Source organism: Panicum hallii, chromosome 1 (assembly GCF_002211085.1).
Source record: "Panicum hallii strain FIL2 chromosome 1, PHallii_v3.1, whole genome shotgun sequence".
In the NCBI taxonomy this organism is placed as follows: domain Eukaryota; kingdom Viridiplantae; phylum Streptophyta; class Magnoliopsida; order Poales; family Poaceae; genus Panicum; species Panicum hallii.
The window spans coordinates 19,012,244-19,031,822 of NC_038042.1; the positions used below are offsets into that span (position 1 = coordinate 19,012,244).

Sequence of the window (19,579 nt, forward strand, 5' to 3'; positions counted from 1 at the left end):
AAGGCAAGTCAGACAGAAATCGAGTCAAACCCTTCGGGGTGAAAGCACCCGACCACCCCGTGCTAAACCTAACCCTAACCCTAGCACTCACCCCAAATCGAGCAAGAAAGAAGCTTACCTTACCACCAGGAGCTCCCAGCTCCACGGGCAAGCCACGCCGAGGCTTAGCAGCCCCGGCGACCCTCCGTCGTCGCAGGACAGACGCATCCCGAGCCATCCCGAGCTTGCGGATCTCCACCGCGCCGTGGTGCGTGGGCCAGCTAGCCACCCCGAGCCCACTCGACGGCGGTGCGCTCACATCCAGGCGAGCGCACTCGCCGGCGAGGAGGCCCGCGGCGGCGCCACACCTTCGGCCGCCGTCGCACGGAGGAAGGAGGAGGAGGGAGGAGCGGCTGCGGGGAGTAGGAGGGAAATGCCCTAGGGTTAGGGCGACGCGCGCGTGGGGGTGGGTTTTGATCCACCGGAACCCCCGCGTGACCGTCGGATCTGATCCGACGGCCACAGAGCGGTCGCGGGCGCGCGGGCCGCCTACGGCCCAGGCGGGGCGCTGAATTGCCGGCCCAGGCCCAGGTTGTGGCCTGGTGCGCGGTCAGCAGCCCCGCGCGCGAGTTGACCATGCTGGGCCGGGCCGTTTTGGGCGTTTTTGAGCCATTTTGGGCCGTATGAACAGTAATTTTTCCAGCATTTTTCTCAGGAACTTTTCTACATTTCAAGTATGTTTTCTTCTCTATTTGTTTTGCACCAACGTGACAAATTCCATAGAGAGAGAGTAAGATTAGAAAGTTTCTGAAAATGAGCATAGTGTTAATTTTTTCCGCTGCAAATTTAATTAAGTTATATCCTTTAATTATTTTCGAACCAACGAGACATTATAATTAAAGGAGTCAGTTTCCAGTTTTTTCTTCAGTTATAATATTGTTATTTTCTGACCAACGTTGATAATAGCAATATTATAATTTTTCAAGTCAGTTTCATGCATTTGCTCTAATTCTGCCCAACGGTGTTTTAGAATTAATGCAGCTAGTTAATTGTATATCTTAATATTGACCAACGTTAAATTGAGATATGCAATTATTGTTTTATAAAATCAGTCCTCACCCTTCTTGTTTTGATTTTCAGGATCTAATGCAATGACCTTTATTAATGCTATACCGCCGTTGGATGGTTCCAACTACGGGATATAGGCTCAGAAGCTAGAAGTGGCTCTCGCACTCTCAGACATTGACCTAGCTATCACCTCACCGTGCCCCGTCAGCCCTGGGAAACTGGTGAGGGAAGCGGATGAGAGTTCTGTCGATTGGCAAGCTCGCCAAAGAGAACATGCAAATGTTCAAATGAAGTTTGATCTTGAGAGAGCAAAATGGAACTCTTCCAACAGAAAGTGTTTGATGGTTATCAAGAGTTCCATCATAGACAGTATCAGGGGAGCAATCCTAGATTGCCCCACCGCAGTTGAGTACTTAAAGAAAGTGGAGAGTCAATTTGTTGGCTCTTCAAAAGCGTATGCACAAACTCTGATTCAGATGTTAGTTAATGATAAGTACACTGGCGGTGGTGTGAGAGAGCACATACTGAAAATGAGCAATATGGCATCTAAGCTCAAACCTATGGACATGGAGCTTCCTCATGCTTTTGTCGTCCATTTGGTTCTGGCTTCTCTGCCAAAAGAGTTTGAGACTTTTGTTGTTAACTACAACATCAGCCCAGAGACATGGGATCTAGAGAAGCTCATTGCGATGTGTGTGCAAGAAGAGGAAAGACTCAAAGCCTCGCATGGTGACACGCTCAACTATGTTAGGCACAACAAAAGAAATAACTCTTCAGATAAATATACGAGGCCACAAGGGAAACCTCAAGGGAAACCTCAGTTAAAACGAGGTTCCACTTCTTCTTCTTCTTCGACTCACCCAGGCAAGGGTGGAAAGAAAGATCAACCACATATTGAAAAAGATCAATGCATGTGGTGTCACAAGACGGGACACTACAAGAAAGATTGCCCAGATTTTCTACGGCATTTAATTAAGAAAGGTGAGGATGTTATCACATTTATAGATGAGACCCTGTACGTAAGTTATTCTAAATCTACTTGGTGGATTGACTCAGGTGCAACTGTTCATGTTGCTAATTCTTTGCAGGGTATAAGTACAAAGACGATGCTACAAAGAGGGGATAGATGGCTGAAAGTCGCCAATGGAGTTAGAGCCGACGTTGAAGCAGTTTGCCAACTCACACTAGAATTAGAGAATGGCTTTAAACTCCAGTTACATAATGTTCTTTATGTACCCTCTTTGTCTAGAAATTTAATTTCAGTATCATGTTTGGCAGATGATGGTTATAAGTGCCATTTTGGCAAAGAACAATGTGAAATTTTATTTGAAAGTCAGTGTGTTGGTCTTCCCATCCGACAAGACAAACTTTATATGTTGCCTATGCATGAGACTGTAAATTCTGTTAGCAATACTACGAGTATTGAACGTACGTCTAACGACGCAAGTCATAAGCGCAAACGATGCGACAACGAAAATTCAGCGAAATTATGGCACTGTCGTTTAGGCCATATTTCGAGGGGGAGAATTGAGAGATTAATTAAAGAAAATATTCTCCATCCGTTAGATTTTTCAAATGAAGAATATTGCATCGATTGCGTTAAAGGAAAGTACGTTAAGAAAATAAAGAAAGGAGCCAAACGAGTTCAGGGATTTTGGAGATAGTGCACACAGATATCTGTGGTCCATTTCCCATACAGTCTGTAGATGGTTATGATTCGTTCATAACGTTCACAGATGATTATTCGCGTTATGGCTATATTTACCCAATTAAAGAAAGATCAGAAGCGTTAGATAAATTTAAGATTTTTAAGGCTGAAGTAGAAAATCAGCAAAATCTTAAGATAAAAATAGTAAGATCTGACCGTGGAGGTGAGTACTACGGTCGACATACCCCGTATGGCCAAGTTCCTGGACCTTTTGCAAGGTTTCTACAGGAAAATGGAATAGTAGCCCAGTACTCTACACCGGGCGAGCCTCAGCAAAATGGAGTCGCTGAAAGACGTAACCGTACTTTAATGAATATGGTGAGAAGTATGCTAAGCTACTCCACGTTACCGATTAATTTGTGGATGGAGGCGTTAAAAACCGCTATTCATATTCTTAATCGCGTACTGAGTAAGTCGGTGTCTAAAACACCGTATGAGTTGTGGACAGGGAGAAAACCCACACTAAATTATTTACATGTGTGGGGCTGTCCAGCTGAGGCGAAAGTATTTAATCCAAATATCGGAAAGTTAGACCCTAAGACAGTAAGTTGCCATTTCATTGGCTATCCAGAAAAGTCGAAGGGTTATCGTTTCTACTGTCCTAATGGATATACAAAGTTCGTAGAAACGAGACACGCTGTCTTTTTGGAGGATCAGATAATGAGGGGGAGCATGGTAGCTCGAAAGATTGACCTTGAGGAGAAGCGGATTTTCGTACCTACTCCGATGATCCAAGATCCATTTTTCGTGCTGCCTGTTGCTGCCTCACCTACGGTGTCAGCACCTGTCGTTAGCTTTTCACCAGTTGCTGCGTCACCTACGGTGCCAGCACCCGTTGTTAGTTCTCCTGCTGCGGCGACAAGTCAGAGTCAGGAACCTGCCCTTCAGGATCCGATAGAAGCGGTAGCCGCACATCAGGGGGAGCAACAACAGTCCCAAGTAGAAGAAGTGCCGATAGCTGAGGCACCGAGAAGGTCTCAAAGAACGAGAAAGCCCGCTATTTCGAGCGATTATCAAATCTACAATAGCGAGGAAATTTAGATGGAGGGTGACCCCACTTCATTTGAAGAAGCCATGAGAAGCATTCATTCGTCTGAATGGTTGGAAGCCATGAAAGATGAAATGAAATCGATGAGTACCAACGATGTTTGGGATCTAGAAGAAATTCCTAAAGGAGCCAAAACAGTAGGCTGTAAATGGGTCTACAAGACAAAATGTGACTCCAAAGGGAATATAGAAAGATATAAAGCGCGACTTGTGGCGAAAGGTTTCACGCAAAGAGAAGGGATAGACTATAATGAAACATTTTCTCCTGTTTCATGCAAGGATTCCTTCAGGATTATAATGGCGTTAGTGGCACATTATAATTTAGAATTACATCAGATGGATGTAAAGACGGCGTTCCTCAACGGGGATCTTTATGAGAACGTTTACATGGCACAGCCGAAAGGTTTTGTCGTGGAAGGAAAAGAAAAGATGGGATGTCGTCTAAAGAAATCCATTTATGGATTAAAGCAAGCCTCTAGACAGTGGTATTTGAAATTCGATGAAACCGTAAGAAAGTTTGGTTTCAAAGAAAATGAGGAGGACAACTGCATTTATGCAAAATTTAAGAATGGAAAATTCGTTTTCCTTATTCTATATGTGGATGATATTCTGCTTGCTAGCAGCGATATCGATCTACTATTAGAGACAAAGAAATTCTTGTCCTCAAAGTTCGATATGAAAGATTTAGGTGAAGCCTCATTCGTTTTAGGAATTGAGATTCACCGAGACAGAAACAAGGGGGTTTTAGGATTATCGCAGAAAGCATACCTAGAAAAGGTACTAAAGAAGTACGGTATGCATTCGAGTAAGCCAACACCTGCTCCTATAGTCAACGGCGATAGTTATGGGAAATTTCAGTGTCCCAGAAATCAGTACGAAATCGATCAGATGAAAGCGGTACCATATGCTTTAGCTGTCGGAAGCCTACAGTATGCTCAAGTATGTACGCGCCCTGACTTAGCTTTTGTCACCGGGATACTTGGCAGATTCCAGAGTAATCCAGGGATAGAACACTGGAAAATGGTTAAGAAAGCTTTACGTTATGTGCAAGGAACAAAAAACCTCATGCTAACATACAGGAGATCTGAATCTCTAGTGATAGAGGGTTATTCAGACTCAGACTTTGCGGGAGATAAGGATGACAGAAAATCCACGTCAGGCTATGTGTTTACTCTCGCAGGTGGAGCTATATCGTGGAAAGCTCCAAACAGACAGTCACTGCGTCATCTACGATGTATGCAGAATTTATAGCATGTTACGAGGCATCGGGGCAGGTTAAATGGCTAAAGAAATTTATACCCGGATTAAGAGTGGTTGACAACATAGAAAAACCACTGAAGATGTACTGCGACAATGAGCCTGCAGTATTTTACGCTCACAACAACAAGTCGAGTGGAGCTGCCAAACACATCGACATAAAGTTTTATGTTGTTAAAGAGCAGATCCAGGATCATACAATCAGTCTTGAGTATTTGAGCACAAAGAAAATGTTAGCGGATCCGCTCACAAAAGGCTTACCGCCCAATGTGTTCAGAGAACACTTAGCCGGCATGGGTTTACGGGAAAGCCTATGATTCCTGGACAGTAAGGGCCCAAAAGTACGGTTCTGTTTCAAAACAGAAAAGTGTGTTGTGGCTGTTAATCCAGCGGTAATAACTGTTGAGACGAGGCATGCTCAATGCACTGATCTGAATGAAATCGAACGTAAGAAGTGAGTGAGTAAGTTGAGATCAAAGGGGAGAATGTTAGTTTGATCTCAATCCGGATCGGTCCAACGACCGATCCGGAATCGGTTACGCGCCCCGATCGGGGGCGCACCGCCAACCCAATGGCGGGTGGGCCCCCGTCGCGCAGCGCCACAATAAAAGGAAGGGTGGGGGCCGGGGCACGCACGACGAAGTTCATCGCGCTTGTCTGCAACCCCACCTAAAACCCTAGCACAACCCGATCTAAGTGCGGCGCTGAAGTGACGGGAAGCGCCGCCGCCGCCTCTGCGTCGACGCCGTCTCCTCTGCATCATCATCGCCGACACTGCTAGACCTCACCGCCGCTTGTGCGCCCTCGTCCACGACTCCGTTTGGCTTCCTCCTCCACGCCATGGCCAACAACGGCGAAGGCGGGGCTTCAACCGGTGGTATGGATCCTTTTGACCCATCTCTTTCTCTCACTGTTTATTTCTCGATTAGCCCTAATGTTGTACTGTCTAGTTATTTACCGAGCTAATTCATGTTTAGTAGATCCCTAAGAATCTATCAAAATTAAGCCGCGTTTGGGTGGCTGCGGCCGGCGAGGCTTGGCTGTCACCGTACCCAACCCCCAGCGTCGTCACCCTGGAGGCGATTCACGTCGAGGATCTACCCTACCCTGCCAGGCCAGCAGAGCGTTCAGTCCACACATGTGTCGTCCAATAGGTAGGGGAGTAGCTAGATCGATAGACTGACAGATCCTGATAAATGTTTAGCTAACGTGCCCCTGTTTGCGGGCGACGAAATAACTGAAGGAAATGCTTTTGTTTCCCCTGTTGGTACTGTTGTCAGATATAGTTGGAACTTGCTAGTCAATGTCCTTATTTCTTGTCTCTCCATATATGCTGCGTCATTGTGCACTGAGGGATACTCTGTTTGCTGTGAAAATAAGGCAGGTGGTATTGCACTGAGGGACGCTTCGGAGCACCAAAACCCGATCGATACTCCTAAAAATAAGCAATCTGCCATCTACTGTATGTGTCATTTTTAGTCACATGTTTGATGACATAATACTAAGGTCCTATTTGGTTTCTGAGTGCTAAATTTTAGCCCCATCACGTCAAAGAGAATCTCATCATTTAATAATATTAAATAAAATCTGTTTACTAAACTTTTTGCACACATGAGTGCTAATTCGCGAGACAAATTTAATGAGCCTAATTAATCCATAATTTACAACATTGATGCTAAAGTAACCATCCACTAATCATGGATTAATATACCTCATTAGCTAGATTGGTCTCGCGAATCAACCTAAGAGTTCTGCAATTAGTTTTGTAATTAGACTTTATTTAATACTCATAAATGATAACATTCTATTTGATGCGATAGGGCTAAAGTTTAACCCTCCGGAACCAAACATCCCCTAAAGGAAAAGCATGAAGTGGTATATGTTGAAGTTTAAGGGCATTGTAGTTTTAAAATAACTCTAAAGCATTTTTCAAATAGGTATATATTCGCTTATATGCACAACTAAACATCTATATATACATTTGTTACTAAATCTATCCTATTAATTTATTGATTTGAGCATATGAGTTCAATCATTATGCCAATAGTCGCTAGAGCTTAGGGTTTGGGTGGTCCGCTGGGCTTCTATGTATGCTCAGGGTGCGGCGCGTAGGCTGCAGCATAGCTGTGCAACAAGACATCATTGGTGCCTTGTGGTAGCGGCAAGTGTATATCAACTGACATGATGAGTGGGTGGATGTTACTGAAGACATCGTGCATTAGACTGTCTGAATATATATGTTTTTAATAAAGTAAACAAATAAACTGATCTGCAGATTATTTCCAAGACCACACACTAAATCAGGATATGCGCTCTACTTCAGAAGGAGATTTCGGAGGCCTGTCGAGCTTTGGAGTCTACGCGGTCAAGGAGATTTTCGCCAAGAAGTGGTGGCAGTTTAGTAATAGACAGAACTGGTGGCAGTTTAGTGATTGACTTTGTTTCTACTATATTAACTCTGATTGAGTTCCGTAAAGCAAATGTGTTTTCTTGTAATAATGTCCGGATAATTTCACAGAGGTCGGGATATGCTTATTCCTTTGTCTAAAAATATGCACTACTACTGTAATTTGTTTTTCATTAGAATTCGCTCGACACAACTAGTCGGCTTTTGATTAGAAATTCAGAATACGATTAATGGTGTGCCGAATAATAAGTACAAGTGAATCATAGCATCATTATCATAATGTTACGTACAAAACCAGGACATAAATAAACTTAGTAAATGGATGGTGAAATAAGAGGAAAACAAAGAGACAATGAGCCAGCTTCTCAAGCGCCGACCAGATTGACAACGGCCATGATGAGAGCAAAAGCAGCAATGGTCGTCCACCCCGCACTCCCTCTACCAGCCGCTGTGTTCTCGCTGTCTTCTGCCTCCTCCCCTGCTGCCACTGGCACCGCTGCCACGTCGCTCTTCGGGACACCACCCTTCTTCCGCGCGCTGGCCTTCCCAGCCGCCGCTCCGGCCTGTCCCGCGGGCGCCGGCGCAGACGCCTTGCCCTTGTGAGACGTGCCGAACAGCTGCTCGGGCAGCAGCACGTCGTCGACGGAGTAGACGGCGAGCGGGAACTTGGCCGACAGAGTGCTGCTGATGGGCACGTCGACGACGCCCGTGGACATGTTCACCAGGTGGCTCGTGGTGGTTGTGGTCACGTTGACGCTGTACATGCCGCCGGGGCCCGACGCCTCGGTGGGCAGCGGGTTGCTGGCCGTCTGGAAGGTGGTGACGCTGTAGTACCGGGGCAGGACGTGGTAGAGCAGCAGCTGGATCTTCTGCTGGTCGGTGAGGCCGTTGAGCGTGCCGATCTTGAGCTTGGTGAAGGCGTTGTCGTTGGGCGCGAAGAAGGTCAGGCCGTCGTACGAGTTCTTGAGCTGACTGGTGAGCTGCTCGGTGATCCGGGTGGCCTGCAGGAGGCGGAGCAGCGTCGAGTACTGCCCGCCACTTTCAAGGATGCTGGTCAGGTTGAGCTCGCCGCCGGGTGGGGATGGTCCAGGGGCGGCGGCGTCGGCAGCCGCGGCGTAGAGGAAAGGGAGAAGGAGCAGAAGGGGGAGGACGGTGTGCGAGGCCATTTGCGAAGTGATGAAGTTGGGGACAATGAGGGTAGTACAGTGAGCCAGTGTGGGGTGCTGCCATTGTGGATTTTTGTAGGGGAGGTGGATCCGTGAGTGATGGCCTGCATGCTGATTTGGAGGGAAGCGAACTGGGGTACACGGCAACACACTACAGGAAAACGGCCAGCTTCCTACGGCCAAAGCCGTCGAAAAAATGGCCAAAGCCGTCGGAAATACACTAATTCCGACGGCTTAGACTGGAAACCGTCGGAAGAAAGCCGACGGAAAATACACGTCGGAGTTAACGGTTACTTCCGACGGCAGCCGTCGGAAATAATAACTTCCGACGGCTCTCGCTGTAAGCTGTCGGAAGTAATCGAAAGTGGGACCCACAATCCTTCGGACAGCTGCCTTGACGGCGTCTCGCTTATTTCCGACGGCTCGACTCTAGCCGTGGGAAATAGTCGCCTTACTTCCGATGGCTCCCTTCTGGCCGTCGGAAGTTCCTGGCTGTGGGCTGGACCGGTTGGACCCTTTACTTCCGACGGCTCCCTGCTGGCCGTCGGAAGTTGTCCCCACGTAACCCGTAACCCGCCTCCCTCCCTGACTGCTGTATCATTTCAACCAACTTTATTACAGAATAAAGTTCAATATTCCAACAATAAAATAAAGTCACATTCCACAAACAAAGTTAAAAAGTCCAACCACAATTTAGAGTCACAATCCATCATCCATCTCAAGTTGAACAAGATATAAAAATTTAACTAAACTACAGGATATGATCACTTGGATGATTTGAGTTGTGGCAACTACCATCTGTTCCTGGACTTGAAAAAAAGTTGAGCTGCAATTTGTTCTCCAAGTTGATTTGCATCTCCAGGAGCTTGGATACTTGCCGGAGGAGTGTTCACCGCATATAAACCACAAATAAAATTGTTAAATGTATCAATCAAATTTCATACCGAAGGGGGCCAAGCAGGCCAAACAAACTGTGGTGGTGGAGATGGAGGTGGCAGTGGAGGCATTTCAAATAAAGGTGCAGATAATCCTTGCTGTTGTGCTATTTGCTGCCAATAAAAATCAATATATCACAAAAATTATTACTTGAACTGTACTGTCTGGGTGAAAGAACAGGATGGGATTATGCATGATCCTGTCAAGTTGGTTTAGGTTACAATTGACCCTTTAATCAAATTCTATTGCAGTTAGGCTGCCATTTGTTTCATTATCAAGGTCTTGAGCTGATTTTCTTATTATTGCCCAATCGACAAACAGGGCAATTATGGAGCTCAAGCTTCAACATCAACTACCGGCCATGAACTTCCATATAATGGTGTATCAAATGACCTTGCAAAGGTGCTCAATGCCAGGGTAGCGGAGAAGCAAAAGGGAAATGATAGCGAGTCCACAAATGGTGGGAAACTAATTGAAATTGCAGATCGACTACAAGATATTGATGCACAGGTACTGTACTAACACTAACATTATCCTATATATATACCTTCCTTTGGTAGTAAAATAGATGAAATTCCATTTACTCTAGCTCAGATTTTGATGGTATTATCAACAACATTTACAGGGTTTTGGTGACAATATTGCTGGAGAGAGTCTTTTCCCTTGGCAGGTGTGCTATTGCTTCCTTCTACTACCAATAGTGTCTTTCTTGAAAGCATTCTTCTGGGCCCTAAACTGATGATTCGCTGGCAAGAAACGTCGATGACAATCGAAGTAACAAATCTTTCCTCCAAATTTAAGACGGAAACAATCTGTGTCCTTACCACATATAGGACATGTCAAAATTCCATGACAACTCCAACCAGCAAAGATACTTCGAGCCATTAAATCATGGATCGACCACAAATATGCAACTCGAAGATTGAATTTCTGCTCTTTGTAAAAGTCATATGCTGGAACTCCATCCCATAACTTTTTCAACTCTTCAATTAAGGGCCTCAACATAACATTGAGTTTTGTTCCAAGATGATCAGGACCTGGAATTATGAGGCATAGGAAAGTAAAATCGTACTTCATGCAAAGAGCAGGTGGAAGGTTGTACGGTAGAGCAAATACGGGCCAACAAGAATAAGTTGATGCATTTACATGAAAGGTGAGAAGCCATCTGTTGCTAACCCAATGCGGACATTTCTATCGTCACTAGCAAACGTTGGGTCAAATTCATCCAGTGCCTTCCATGCATCACTATCGGCCGGGTGGGTCATCGTTCCAGGGTTATCACGACGACCTTCTTTGTGCCATCTCATATGTTGAGCTGTCTTTCTTGAGAGGAACAACCGTTTCACACGTGGTGTGAGAGGCATATAACGGAGTTGCTTACGTGCTATCTCCAATGTTACTGTATCACCATCATCATTTACTACTTGTATGTACCTCGATTTTCCGCACTTGCACACTTTATCTTTTTCGGTGTCCCTCCAAAACAACATACAATTATCTTCACAAACATCAATTTTTTGATAATCCATGCCAAGACCAGTGAGCAGTTTCTTTGATTGGTACATATCCTTAGGCATCTTGTGATTCGCTGGAAGTACATCACTGATCAATTTCAAGAGCTCCTTGTAGCAATTTACTGAGAATGCAAATTTAGACTTAATAGCCATAAGCCAAGTCACAAAAGCAAGAACCGTCACTGTTGTGTGTTCATACAATGGCTCTTCAGAAGCCTTGAGGAGCTTAAAAAACTCTACAACCTCCGGAGTAGGTGGATCTTGAGATTCAAAACCCATCTCCGCATGTTCCTCGTGAAATATATCCGGTCGTATATTGTCAAGCATCTCCTGCATCCTATCATGATTCGCCCTATGATCAAGTCGAGGAGCGGCGGGGAGGAGCGGCGGGCGGCGGGCGGCAGGGTGCGGCGGCTGGGCGCGGGGCGCGCGAGAGAGGCGAGGCGCGGCGCGTGCTAGCTAGGGTTCGGCCGAACGAGTAACAGCGTTTGGCTAACTTCCCACGGCTCAGCCTTGGCCGTCGGAAGTTACTGTTATTTCCGATGGCCGCTGAAGGAGCCGTCAGAAACTACTGTAGCTTCCGACGGCTACCAAATGCCGTCGGAAGTGGTATATACCTCCTACGGCCTGCAGTGCAGCCGTCGGAATTTACTGGGGCCGTCGGAAGGACACACATTTCCTGCAGTGACATAAAACTTCAACTGCTAACGGTGAAGTTGTAGTTGGAGCTATTTTTACGGTGTAATAATGTGCTGGCCAAGGTTTAGATGCATGTATATAAGGTGCATCTATCAAAGTGAACTAGCATTTTCTTTATTGAAATCTGTTAAGGACTAACCATGTGACATGTCAGCTTCCATGCATATATGTCCCAGTATGTTCAATTGAGGGCTTTCAGCATCAAGATAAGAATGTATGCAGATCAAATAGAAGAAAACACTTGCATAGAATCACTACTACATAAACGGTTTTTAGAGGCGGGTAAAATTATATTTCTAGGGACACATGCGGTAGCTGCCCCTACTTCTCGCTACTAAAAATATCTCGTTACCGCCCCTAAAAACACATTTCCAGGAGCAGGTCATCCTAAACCTGCCTATGGAAATCAATTTTTAGGGGCGGGTTACCCCATAACCCACCTCTGAAAATTGATTTCCAGGGGCGGGTTAGGGGTGACCCGTCCTTGAAAATTATGTTTTTAGGGATGGGTTAGGGGGTAACCTGCCGGTGAAAATATCATTCCCGCCTAAAATTTCACCGATTTGAATTTAAATTTTTCAAATCTATTTCCCGCTTCCTTTTAAAAAAAATTTCTCATCAATTTTGACCTATCAAGCTAGTGCGCGATCGAATGTTATAGTGATCGACATGGAATATGTTTTATGAATATAAATAATTGCACATGCAAAATTAAATCATATAGCAATAAAGTATATATATCATTACATTACATCATTAAAAAAGCTGCTTGAATACATATTTTTCACCTACGCTACTTGAGGAGGTACGGTGCTACGGGTTCACCCACTCATGAAGACTAATGTATATAGGATTCGTTGGTAATTTGTGGTCTTTTTTAAAAAATGATGCATGACATTTATGTGTTTTTTCCGGGGGGTGATGCTGTGTGTTCTGATGTGCCTGACAATTGTCCATTGCTTGATATTTATGTTCTTGGATGCCTAATGATGTTCTTTATTATTTGCCTAAACCACATACCTGCTGATGAATGATGCCTGATTATTGCTTTCTGTTGATTCTGAATTGCTTGGGTGAAAAAAAATCAATTTGCAAGGTAGTGAATTGATTGATCTTTATGATGTTTTTATGCTTCTGGACAATTTAGAGCACGTGGGGCGCTCAAGGTAAGTGGGCCTCGGGGTTTTTGCTTTTAGGATGCGTGCAACCAAAGTTGGTTGGCGCCAAAAGGAGGAGAAGGCTGGAAGCGACAAAAGAGGAAGGAGGCAGTTTTATATTTTTCTAAAAATAGCGCGGCCGTACGCAAGTATATTTTTACGACGGGCCATAGTTAGCCGGGTCCATATATATAGGCCATATAGACACTGTTGAACCAAAAGAAACATTTAAACTGGACCAAGATTTAAAGCCCGATATGGACTTTTACTGTGCATAGGTCTAAGAATCGGTGAATTTGGCCCAAATCTTGAACCCTGCGTATGATTAAGAATAGGGCACGTATTAGCACTTTTATTTAATAGTGGATTTCGATATTTACAGGGCAACGATCGCGAAATAGCGTAAGCTTATACATCAAGAACTAGTTCATAGGAATACATGCTACGTATGGAGAAAGCAAATGGAGAAGAAATGTACAAATAAATCGAACACAAACGAGCCAGACCGGATGTTGTAGCTATATATACTGAGGATCACTCGTCGCCGTCGGACCATGTGATGTCCTGCTCGCCGGTGCTCTGGTCGAGCCCCAGGGCGTTCCACACCGCGGGCGAGGCGTCGACGATGTTGTTGGCGCAGGGAGCCTCGAAGTTGTGCTCGTCATCGCAGCCGTGCACGGAGTCGCACTCGTCGACCACCTTGGCGTACACGGAGTTGCCGTTGGCGGTGATCTTGATGCGGTGGCCGCAGCGCGCCATGTTGCTGAACCAGCCGGTGGAGAGCGCGACGACCATCTCCTCATCGCTGTGGTACGAGTTGTCGCACTCCGACGGGCCGCCGCCGTCCTTGCCCTTCTCGAAACTGTTGAGCGTCAACGTTGCCGGCGTGCTCGAGGTGACCGGCGGCGAGCAGCGGTACTGCGGATACCTCTTGCCATCCTCGCAGCAGTCCGGGTCGTTGCTCTTCACACAGTTGCCGGAAAGGCCAGGGAGGTAGCCGCTGGCGCGACAGACGCCGAGGCCTGGTCGGAGGGACGCCACGACCGGTGAGCTGGAGAGGGCCACCAGGAGGACGATCGCCATGACGCCCAAGGCTGATGCAGCGGCCATTGCCTCAAGCGGTCAGATTCTCTCTCGATTTTTACTCGATTTCCTTTTCCTTTCTTCCCGCCTGTGCGTTGGATGGTTTGATTGTTTGAGGTTGGCCGCAAGTGCATGGGCTTATTATATAGTTGCCTTTCGGCTTGCTGTATGTGTCAACAAGCACTGATGCACGTGCCGTATCAAACGGTTCGATGCGGGGTGTTAGCGCAGACGTACGGCAGCAATCAAGCCGCCATCACTTTTCATTGGTATCTTCGGGCCAGTCAAATCCGGATGGCATATATTACCGTGCCGTATCAAATTGTTTGTTTGATGTGAACATGATTTACTCAATTGCAGTGTTCAGGATTTTATCGGTGTTGTATCAATACCACAACCCAAAGATAGTGACTTCATTCTGGTCGGGATTTCATTATGGTTGCTACAAGTCATCTCAGCGATCAACCATATGTCGGCAAACAGTTTTGCCAACCCTAACTATTAGTCGGTGAAAGTGGCGTATGTATAAGTTTAGATCTATCGGTACATTTTTGCCAACCGATAGTTTGATACCCCTATAAATTTTACCGACACACACATCTATACTTTACCAACCAAATATTTGCGGATATAGTACTCTAGTTCCACCCACAGACATATCTTGATTTTATATGAGCTCCTGTTTTAGCCGTCACAGTTTTCACTTAGAGCAAAATAAATGTTACCAGATATATTGCCTCCTTTGATATGGTCATAGTGTATTTTTCATCTCTCAAGTATTTTAAAAATCTGAATTCATTCCGCATATTTCATTTGGTGCAAATCAACCCCTTAACTAACTAAATTGGTGTATTTATTGTCCCCACCTTAGTTTAGCAATGGTTTAGTACTATGTACGCTATACCAAAACAGTTTATTTTCGTCGGTCACATTTATTTTCGTCGGTCCACAGCAAACCGAAGAAAATAAATGTATTATTTCGTCAGCCTTCCAAAGCCAACGAAATTGCACATTATTTTCGTCGGTCTAGTGGTGGCCGAGGAAACTAATGATCTATTTTCGTCGGCCAAGCTAGGGCCGACGAAACTATAGTCACATCTTCGTCGGCTTGACATAAGCCGATGAAAATAAAATTATTTTTGTCGGCCTAACTTGGCCAACGAAATTGTAGTTGCCCTATCTCTTTACCAATTTCATCGGCTTGACCTAAGCCGACAAAAATAAAAGTATTTTCATCAACCTAACTTGACCAACGAAATTGCACTTACCCTATCTCTTCAGCAGCTCACCTTCCGCCCTGCCGTCGCCTCTTGCTTTCACTTGGTTTCGCTCCCGCCTGCCGCCCCGCCGCCCGCCGCCCCCGCGCGCCCCTGCGCTCGGCCACCACCCCTGCCCAAGGCCCGCCGCGCCCGCCACCCGCCGCTCTCCCAGCCCGCCGCCCCGCGCGCGCCCCTGCGCTCGGCCGCCGCCCCTGCCCGCCGCCCGCCGCTGCCCACGCGCGCCCCTGCCCGTGGCCCGCCGCCCCGCCGTTGCCCGCGCGCGCCCCTTCCCACGGCCGCCGCCCCGCCGGTCGCCACCGCCCCGCCGGTCGCCCCTGCCCGCGCCCGCCGCTCCGCCTGCGCCCGCTGCACCGTGAGAGTAATGGAATGATGGTTGGAGAAGTAACGGAATGCCTACACGACAGTGGATGGTCAACACACAAGCTTTTGTTGATCATGTATTTTCATTGTCTTCTGGCGATGGTTTGGCAAAGTGTCCATGTAACAAGTGTCAGAATTGTTCTCGTCAACTCAAGATTGATATGGAGCGTCACCTATGTAAGTTTGGTTTCATGCCGAATTATGAGAGGTGGTACGAGCAAGGGGAGTCACAGAAGCAGGAGGCATACAACCTGGTTGATAGTTTTGCAGAAAATGAAGATAGGATGGATGCAATGATGGATGATTTTGTCGAGCAAGTTGAGAATGCTGCTGAGGTCCCGAAACATGTTCATGCAACCATTGATTGATGAGCTGCATGACTTGTGGAATGGAGTTAGGACATATGACAGCAGTAGGAAGGAATACTTCAAAATGCGGGTAGCATTTCTTTGGTCTATTTATGATTTTCCTGCATATGGAATGTTCTCCGGGTGGAGCACGCACGGTTATATATATTGTCCGGTATGCATGGGTGATACAGATGCTTTTCGTTTGAAATATTGTGACAGTTCGTGTATTTGTAATGCTAGGCAAATATTTTGTTAGTGTGAAGTATGTGTTTGTTTGTATAAAACTCGTGTGTGTTTAAGTGAAACTTTTGAAAATTTAAAAGTACAAGTAAAAAGGGTATTTTTGTAATTATAGAAAAACCTAGGGTTGTTTTTGCAAAATGTAGTTGGTTAATGGTAATTTCAAAATAAGTGAAAGGTGGTTTTGTAAACATGTTTTTCTTATTTTATCTCTTGTAAAAATATATATTTATTTATCCAAAAATTTCATTGGAAATGCGTATGTTGAAGTGTGTAAAAATTTTGGGTAAAATGGTAAAAATAAGGGTATTTATGTAATTTTATAAAAGTATAAGTCCGTATATGCAAGTATTTGATTATAAAATTAACTTTCAAAAATACTTAGGACTAAAGTGTAAAAGATGCAAGTCATCATGACATGTCTATCCAACCATTATGACGAGTCTATCCCGTCATCATGACGTGTCATAAATGCTTGCATTTAGGTTCTGAATTTTATAAAATCTCATTTTTAGGAAAAAAGCAATACAAATCCGATTTTTTTCAAAAATTCACGTGTAAAAATATAAATTTTGAGTTTTTGAACTTGAGCCCTAAAGCAATGTTGTAGAGTTTGAAAAACTCTCCAACTTTCCATTTGGGCATTTCTTCATTCGGGTTTTAGATTGATGGGAAATTTTGTTTTACAAACAAGTCCCTGCAGTTTTCTGTAATTACGCATAAGCCCTTGAGGAAATCCAACTGTCTTTCTTCTCTCTTCTACCTTATCCTGGCGCCTATCTTCTTCTTCTTTCCCCCAACCGGCAGCTCCATCCAAGTTCCATTTTTCCTCTCCCTTCCTTCCTTCCTCTGGTGCGGGGCGCTCGGGTGAACCTCCAGGCGACTGCAGGGGCCCGAGCGGCGGGGCTCCGGGCGTGCGCAAGGGCGGAGCTGAGCAGCTCGCGCGGCTGGCGCAGGGCCCAGGCGGTGGAGCGGCAGGTCGGGCGCGCGCGGCAGGCGGACGCGTGGGCGCGCGCGCGAAGCGGCGGGGCGGCGCTGCGCGAGCTGGCGCGGTGCGAGGCGCGCAGAAGGCAGCGGCCAGGCGCGCGCAAGTGGCGGGGGCAGCGGCTGGTGCGGACCGTGGCAGGCGCGGGAGAGCGGAGCGCGCGGTGGCTAGCGGCCGTGTGAGCGGGCGCGCGCGCAAGCAGGCGAGCCGGCGGCTTGGGCAGGCGGTGGCCAGGTGCAGGCGCGAGCGCACGCGGGAGGTTGCGGTCGAGCAGAGGCAGGCCAGGCGGGGCGCATGCGGCTCGGCCAGATGCAGGCGGTGAAGCGCTGGCAGGCACTGGCCGTGAGAGCGCGCGCGGCTGCGGTGGTGGCGTGGCGGCTCGGCCCAGGGACGAGGCGAGCGTGCGCATGATGGCGGCAGGCCGGCGTTGGTGCACGGCTCGGGAGCAGACGAGGCGCGAGCGGGAGCAGGTGATGCGGCTCGGGCGTGCACGGCAGCAGGAGCGCAGAGCGTGCGCGGGAGGCGTGGAAGTGCACGGGAGCGAGCGCGTGCGCGCGGGCGAGTGAAGGCGCACTGGCGTGCAGGAAGTGGACGCGGCTCAGCCAGGAGCAGACGCGCACGTGCCCAGCAAGCTGGCGGTTGTGACGCAAACTCGTGAGCGGCACGGCTTGCAGTGCAAGAGTGAATGTGAGCGACGCCGAGCGGGTGGCGCGAGCGTGCGCGCGGTGACGCAGCGGAAGCCGGTGGCGTATGCAGTTGTTGGGCGGCTGGAGCAGAGCGGGTCCATGGGCACGAGCAGGCGATGCTAGAAGTGCGACGTGCCGAGCAATGGCACGCGCAGGGGGAGTTGCGATGAAGTGCTTTTGCGCAAGATGCGAGAACACGGTGACATCGGCCCTAACTACGCCACAGAGGTCTCTGGTGACGCAAGAGTGGCTGTATCTAAGACGCGAGCTCGCTCGCTCGTAAGATGCACGAGGGGCGGCGAGCCGGAAGGAAAGATGGCGAAGCGAAGGCGATGGTTATAGCGCGGCGAATTCGGAAGGAGTAGCTGTACAGCGGCAAGGTGATCAGGGCAGAAGTAACGCGGCGCGGGTTCGACGCGCAGCGTATGACCGGCGGCGGTGGTAGACCGGTCCTGATGGCATCACAGCGGATGGAGAAGACGGCCGAGTTACAGGATCCGGAGGTCTGAGCGGGATTGAATCGGAGCGTTCGCGAGTGCGAGCGGAAGTATTATACTAGTGGCCGACTCGGCTCAATTCCGCAGGTGTGTGCGCGTGCAAGGCAGCGGGCCACGCGCGAGCAGATTAAAAGCCAACTATCGTCGCCACGGATCACATGAGGAATGTCTCTCCGGTTATCTTCCACCCACGGCAACCCTTCCCGGCGAACTTCTTCGTTATCCACGGGATCTCATCATCGTCGAGCTTTTCTCTTCACCGATCCTGTTCGCCACGGGAATTCACTTTTCACCCGTTCTTCTCCACAACCAAGGTTTGCCCTAATTCACTGAATCTTCTTAATGCCGGCGATTCCTTTGCCGAAATATCGTCGTTAACTTCCTATTATCTGTTTTTCCGACCAGGGACTTAATTGCTACGTTTTGGAAAAGTTCTAGGGTGTTCTTTGTAAAATTTCCAAAGCTTTCTGTATTTCAAATCGATGAACCTCTACATTTATAGATTTTCGTAGGAAGTTCATAAAAATGTAAAATCAGTTTTGTTTGAAATCCTAAGTGAAACCCTACAAGTTTTAAGTTGTACTTGTGAGTTGAAAATCTTTGATGTGTGGTTTAGGTCAAATATTAGGGAATGAATGTTCTATTGTGCTTTATATGGTATGCATGTGCTATAGCTGAGAAATAATTATAAGATATATGTTTTAAATGGAGATGTGTGACAGTTAGATAATCCTGTCACCCAAGTGCTCATGTCTCTACCCTCAAGACATTGTCCTCGTCTTGATTGCTGTTTCTTTAGGTTCCTTGTCGTATAAGAATCCCCGTTAGTTCTTGGGTGTCTGCTGCTTAGCTTTTACATCTCTACAGCTATACTTCAGCGTCGGCTACCAGTTCAGCTGCTAAGTATCCGTTTTCTTTGAGTTTAGGATGTTTCTGCGTAACAGCTGTCAGTCGATACTTCTACCATCGGCTGGTTAGCTGATACGATTGTTACCTTTCTAGTATCGGCTACTGCTGATACAACTCTTTTGTTCTGTCCTACATCGACTACACATAGTCGATGTATCGGAGAGACACACACAATCTTAGGGTTCTTGCCATCGGCCGACCCAAGCCGATTTTGGTTGCTTTTCCATATCGGTCAAACACGGCCAATCGAT

General features: G+C 47.0%; 2 protein-coding genes across 2 annotated transcripts; both read right to left on the reverse strand.

The window, feature by feature from the left end:
- Nucleotides 1-7,711: 7,711 nt before the first annotated feature.
- Nucleotides 7,712-8,657, reverse strand: LOC112876867 (fasciclin-like arabinogalactan protein 6). The gene has a single exon (XM_025941051.1). The coding sequence runs from the start codon at nt 8,630-8,632 to the stop codon at nt 7,832-7,834; it is 801 nt and encodes a 266-aa protein (XP_025796836.1). The 5' UTR covers nt 8,633-8,657; the 3' UTR covers nt 7,712-7,831.
- Nucleotides 8,658-13,472: 4,815 nt separating this feature from the next.
- LOC112896400 (putative ripening-related protein 5) lies at nt 13,473-14,048 on the reverse strand. Its single transcript, XM_025964359.1, has one exon. It carries the CDS (start codon nt 14,046-14,048, stop codon nt 13,473-13,475), a length of 576 nt encoding a protein of 191 aa, XP_025820144.1.
- Between the last annotated feature and the right edge of the window lie 5,531 nt (nt 14,049-19,579).